Source organism: Triticum aestivum, chromosome 2A (assembly GCF_018294505.1).
Source record: "Triticum aestivum cultivar Chinese Spring chromosome 2A, IWGSC CS RefSeq v2.1, whole genome shotgun sequence".
Lineage (NCBI taxonomy): Eukaryota > Viridiplantae > Streptophyta > Magnoliopsida > Poales > Poaceae > Triticum > Triticum aestivum.
The window spans coordinates 86,144,731-86,150,292 of NC_057797.1; the positions used below are offsets into that span (position 1 = coordinate 86,144,731).

At 44.6% G+C, this 5,562-nt stretch overlaps 1 protein-coding gene across 1 annotated transcript; it reads right to left on the minus strand.

Annotated features, from left to right (window-relative positions):
• Positions 1–229: 229 nt before the first annotated feature.
• Positions 230–2,749, minus strand: LOC123191552 (GDSL esterase/lipase At1g28600-like). Its single transcript, XM_044604241.1, has 5 exons — positions 2,491–2,749; positions 2,157–2,366; positions 1,930–2,081; positions 574–847; positions 230–462 (listed from the first exon to the last, which is right to left on the minus strand). The coding sequence occupies exons 1-5, from the start codon at positions 2,747–2,749 to the stop codon at positions 230–232; spliced, it is 1,128 nt and encodes a 375-aa protein (XP_044460176.1).
• Positions 2,750–5,562: the final 2,813 nt, after the last annotated feature.

The following is a 5,562-nucleotide window of genomic DNA, read 5'->3' on the forward strand; positions in this document are numbered from 1 at the left end:
AGACTATATTTTGGAATGAAGGGAGTATCAGAGAGTGCGGCAAAAATAGGAAATAATTTGTACAACAATATGTATTAAATTTAACCACAGAAATGCATGGGTTGTCTCCCTAGTTTAGTTAAATGGATAATTGCTTCAAGCCAGTACATATAGAGACATAAATTTACGCATGCCCGCGGATCTGAATTTTTAACTCTAGTACATGTGTTTTAAGCCAGTAGGAAACAAATTATGGACGTGCAACGTGCACTATCGGTGGATCCGCGTAGGGGCCATGGAGCCACCCATCAGCAATGGCCCTGTAGGCGGACTCCGTCAGGTGGAAGCCATCCCACTGAAGCGCCTGAGATGGATCTATGCACGCCTTCACTCTCGGCAGGCCACACCCTGCGTTGAAGTCGTAGTTATAAGGAGGGCCTCCTGCACCACAACAGGTGAGGAGGGTTGTGCTGCTGTTCAGTCCTGCGAGATGCCACGGGGAGATTACAAGTTCACATCTTTTCTTGTGGCACTACATTAATCTTGAACTACAGAACACCTAGCTAAATTAATCAGAAAGGAGTACCAGCTCACCAAAATGCGCCGGCATATCTAGAAAAGCTAGGACAGGTCGGTAGTACTCAGCGGCGATGATCTTCGTATGTGGGTACTTGTGCCGGAGCAACTTGATCCGTTGGCGGAGGAGAGAGTTCTGGTAGCGCCCCAGCCTGTTCCCACTCTTCAGGCATCCATGCCGATCGTACTCCACCTTGTTTGGGCTAGCGAGCATTGTGAGAATTGGCGGTATGCAGCCAGTCGGGAAGACGTCTGCCACAACGATGTATTTGGCACCTTGTTGGATCAGTCTCTGCAAGGGTTTGTCAGTTCCTTGGTTTAGCTTGAGCCATGCACTAACATATAAGAATAGAAGTGTTACCAAATTAAATATGCCTATCAACCATTCTTTGTATATTACAGTACCCATAGTAGCTTGTAGTAAGCTAGTGGTCCTTTTTTAGCACTGTAAGCCGGTAGTCCTCTTATTAATAGTTCACATTATTTTCAGTTTCAAATTTTCATGTTGCAATTTGATTTTGCAACCTTGTTGGGCTCTTATTAGTAAAAGAAATTGTATTCTCCAGATAAAGGAAATTTATCCTGGTATCAGTTTGGACACATTGTGGGCAGCGCATCTTAAAATGGGCAGTTGAAATATTACTACAATTTATCTAGAAAAGAATGTTACTATATAAGTACTGTTTTGATAATAAATATTTTTAGAATTGATTTTTTTAACCGATGATTTATGTTAGATAAAAAGAGATTACACTAGAGATGAGAGACATATTTTTGCGTAGAAAATCCACGAACAGGGGAAGGTGGAATTTCACTATGATAGAGAAGTATTACAACTACAAGATGGCATGACACATGCGACTAAATATGGTACATATAGAGGGCAATTAATAAGAGTCCTTGGGGATAAGAAAACAAGTTGTACTCATATGCGTGAATCCTTATACCTCTCGTACTATGTTAACACTAGAAGGTACCTTGTCCAATACGGTCATAATTTGGATCACAATTTAACAAATTACATTATTATAGCACCAAAAATACACATTTCACTAATCTCGCTTGACTTGTTTTAATAATTTCTCAACATTTATTAGTTCTAAAATTACTTATTGGAAAATCGTTATCTAATATACTGGACTCTTTTTGTCTCTAATTTATACAGGCCAGAACTCCATTGATTCTAGCCACATAATCAAGAACAAATTTTCCTAATGATGGATATGATCACTGCGTGACGCAACCAGCATATAAAAGATAAACAAGTCTTTCGTTGCAGAATTAAAGTCACAAGAAAACATGTTGAGCGAGTAGCAAATTGTGAGAATTAAAGGAAGAATGGACTTTTTATCCAGTGTGTTCACAGTGTAGTACCTCTACGCCTCTGGAGATGCCGTCAACAATTTGAGGAACATAAACTAAGGTTTGTTCAACAGTCCTGTTCGACATAAGGATATTCCTGTAGTCATTTGATCCAAACTCTCCCATGACAAATAGGGATCTCGCGAAGCAATCCGTATTTTGTCCTGCACACGCCATCACATGGACATAATTACGGTGCTTTCTAAAAACCATGTGATTGGGGACCAATGTTTAGCCACCTACCTTGCAGAGCGAAGGCTTGAGTTTCTGGAACCACTCGAGCTGATCGTGGAGGGAGCTGTTGATCGGTGGGTTCACGGTCATATTTTGCCCCTGCAGGTATGTCAGGTTCAGAGCCGGCGCTCCTGCCACAGCGAAGTTGACTCCGGCGGAGAAGTTGCTCCCCTTGGCGAGGTACGGCGGCACAAAAGGCAGGCCCAAAGCCTCGGCTGAAAAATGAAGCAACGATATATGTAAGCTCTCTCTCTCTCCCTCTCTCTCAGTCAGGATCAGCAAAGATTGTCTTTTAGACTGTAGTTGACCAAGATTGGCAGTGCATATATAGGTGTTTACCGATGAAGTCCAGCACAAGGCGGCCGTCGGTGGCACGTCCGGTGGGGTAGCCGAAGAAGGTCTGGCCGTAGGGGAGGTTCTCGAATGGTAGAGGACCGGGAAAGAAGGGCTCAGGCCACATGACCAAGTTACCCGTGTCGGCGTAGGAGTCGCCGAAGCTGATTATGGAGGTGAAGCGGCTTCGGCCGCCACCGGAGTAGGCACCGCGGAGGCAAGCCAGGACGAAGAGGAAGAGGAACGCTGCATGAGGTGTTCTCATACTTGGTTGCTTGCGCTGCTGTGCCAAAGCTTGCTTGATGCTTGTAAGTTGGGGCTTCCATGCATGCTTGGTCTCCAAATGCTATATAGTGTATAAGCAAGCATACCCTGATAAACAAGGCAAAGTGAAGGTTAATTAAAATGCACATATGTTATGATGATTTTCCAGTCAACCAAATGTATGTTTGATGGGCATTTCCTACGAATTTACAGGTATATCTTCTTACTAACGGACTCTTCAACTTGGCACCTATTATTTATTTAAGAAAATATGAGCTGTACATTGTGAGACTTGATCAGTGCTGACTATGCAGGCAAATTCTCTCTTTGACTAGAACAAATGTAACAATTTAAATGATTCCATTGTAGTTTGACCCTTTTGGAAAAAGGTACTCGTTTTTTTTTCTTTGCATTACTACGTAACCAATGACATCTTGCCGAGCATTAGAATACAAAGTGAAGTATATCATGGAAATTACAACTAGGAAGTGGACTATTTTGCGGGTTGACTTTCTTAGTAGCAAGAGAAAAAAGCAGACTGACTTTGATGCAAAGGGGAATTGTCGTTGGGGGTGCACTTGTATGATAAAACGTGCTCGTTTGCTATACTTTTCCAACCAAAGAACCAAGCATAAAAATCGAAAATCAGGCGAAACTGAACCCCCACACGACCCACGACGCACGTCCCCCACAAGACGACGCTCACCTACTGCTCACAGTAGGCAAGCTACAGCCTTTGCGCACCGTGGCGGGCATCAACGGCTGCGGCCGTGGTGTGGCAAGCACGGCTCCAACGGCCGTGTTCTTCGGTGGCGGCGGCGAAGCGTGGCTCCTCCGGCGATGAACCCACAAGGAGGCGGTGGTTGAGATGTGCGAGGCCCCTGCTAACGACGACGAGCCGGCAGCGTGCTATTTTATTCCATGTTGACATCTCACACACGATCGGGCATGTCTTAACCGTTTGTAGCTAGCTAGAAACATTGCACAAGTTTTTCTGATTGTGTTCGATTTTCCTGCACCTTGACCTATCGGCAACGAGATCGAGGTGCAACTCCAACACTTCCTGGAGCATACGTGGAGTTTAGGGGTAACCGCCTCGGAAACAAGTTATACGACCAACTTACCTTGCTTGAAACGGATTTTAGCCTTGCGCGGAGCTGGGCCTAACTTGTCGTTGCAGCTCTTTATATGAAATCTAAGTGAGTGAATCAAGCATAAAAGAAAAAGAAAAAAGAGAAAGAAAATATTCACACGAATCTTAATGTAAGATCAATGACATATGACTTAGATGTGCAATACTTATGGCACATCTAGATGTACTTTAGCAAAACTGTTATATGAAGTCAAGTCATATAAACCCCCAGCCCGGCCTCTTCCTCCAGCCAAGCGTGCCAATCGAAGGAAGGGGCATCGCCAAAGATGGCCAACAAGGCAAATTGCTGCGTGTTCACCGTGATCACAATCCTAGTCTGCCTCTTAGCCGCCGCCGTCGGGTTCGTCATGATCGACTGCATGATCAACAAGCCGTGGTACTCCGCTGTCATCGACTCCGTCGCCGGACTCGACCCAGCCACGGATCTCGCCCGCCCCTTGCTGGATCCGCTCTTCAACCTCACACTCCGCGTCGCCTCCTCGAGCCACATGCTCACGCAATGCATCGAACCTGGCACGAATGTAGAGGTGACATACCACGATGTTCTGCTCGCGAGCGGACCTGCACATCGGCTTTGTGCTGGGCCACGGAAGGTGCCAAGGGGGCAGGCGGTCATCACCCGTGGGCACGGGGTTCGTGTCCCAGGGTTTGTGCTTGATAGACTCGCGGAGGACATGAGGCGTGGAGTTGGCTCATTCGACGTCACACTTACAATGCCACCGACCCACAAGAACAACCACGGGGCGCTAGTTTCTTGCAGGGCTAGGCGGATCGGAGACACTGCGGCCCTACAAACTCCGTGCGACGCATCCAATACGGACATTATGTGGGCGTAAGAAGTATTAACCCTACTAGTTTATGTTCGGTTAGTGTACCTAAATAAAAATTCTTAGATGGGTTGTGTCCATGACTTGTTGTAAAACTAGATGCATCGAAGAAGACGGTAAAACCTCAGGAACTTTGATGTATTTTCCAGGGTTTTAAACTGTTTTTCAGGGTTCTTTGTAATGTTGGCCTAGTTAATAAATCTGAGTTTTTTTCTACTTTTTGTATATGGCTTATATTTTTGTTTGAGGGTTTTGTCTACTACTCATATAACCGGAATAATTTGAGGGACATATCGTCATGAAAATCACTGAAATATTGTTATCGACCTAGTTGAGACGTGATTGTTTTGGAGCAAAGTTGAGATGTGAATGAGTGCATGTATGCAAGGGCCCAATGGTTGTGACTCGTGATTTGGTTGAAGGCCATGTCTTACAGATTGCATGGACAGCTAACGAGATTGAGGCCCGACCCTTTCCTTCCGTGCCGGGCATGCCGATGCTCATGGATGGATGCCTAAACTAGGTTATGTACGTCACCATTGCTTTCTCTATATTCATGGATGAATTCCTCCGTGACAAGGCTCGACACTTTGCTCTTCACTTCACGGACGATCTGGCCATAACGTCCAAGTGCTTCTTCCATCAAGTTGTTTTCTCCGAGCCTCGTCACATGTTTTTCTTGTGTTTTAAACCCTTTTGGGTTCTTTTTTCTATATATTCTAAAAATGTTATAAAAATATATACTTGGAAAATTCATTATTATTTTGTTAATTTGACAAAAAATAATCATGCATTAGAAATGTTCATCAACAAATGAATACATTGGCACCAACA

Excerpts from the sequence above, each read along its gene's own strand:
- LOC123191552 (XM_044604241.1), bottom strand. The coding sequence starts at position 2,749 with ATGAGAACACCTCATGCAGCGTTCCTCTTCCTCTTCGTCCTGGCTTGC. Across the intron at positions 2,367-2,490 it reads CCTTGTGCTGGACTTCATCG|CCGAGGCTTTGGGCCTGCCT; the intron begins GTAAACACCTAT and ends TTCATTTTTCAG. Across the intron at positions 2,082-2,156 it reads GCCTTCGCTCTGCAAGGTAG|GACAAAATACGGATTGCTTC; the intron begins GTGGCTAAACAT and ends TGGCGTGTGCAG.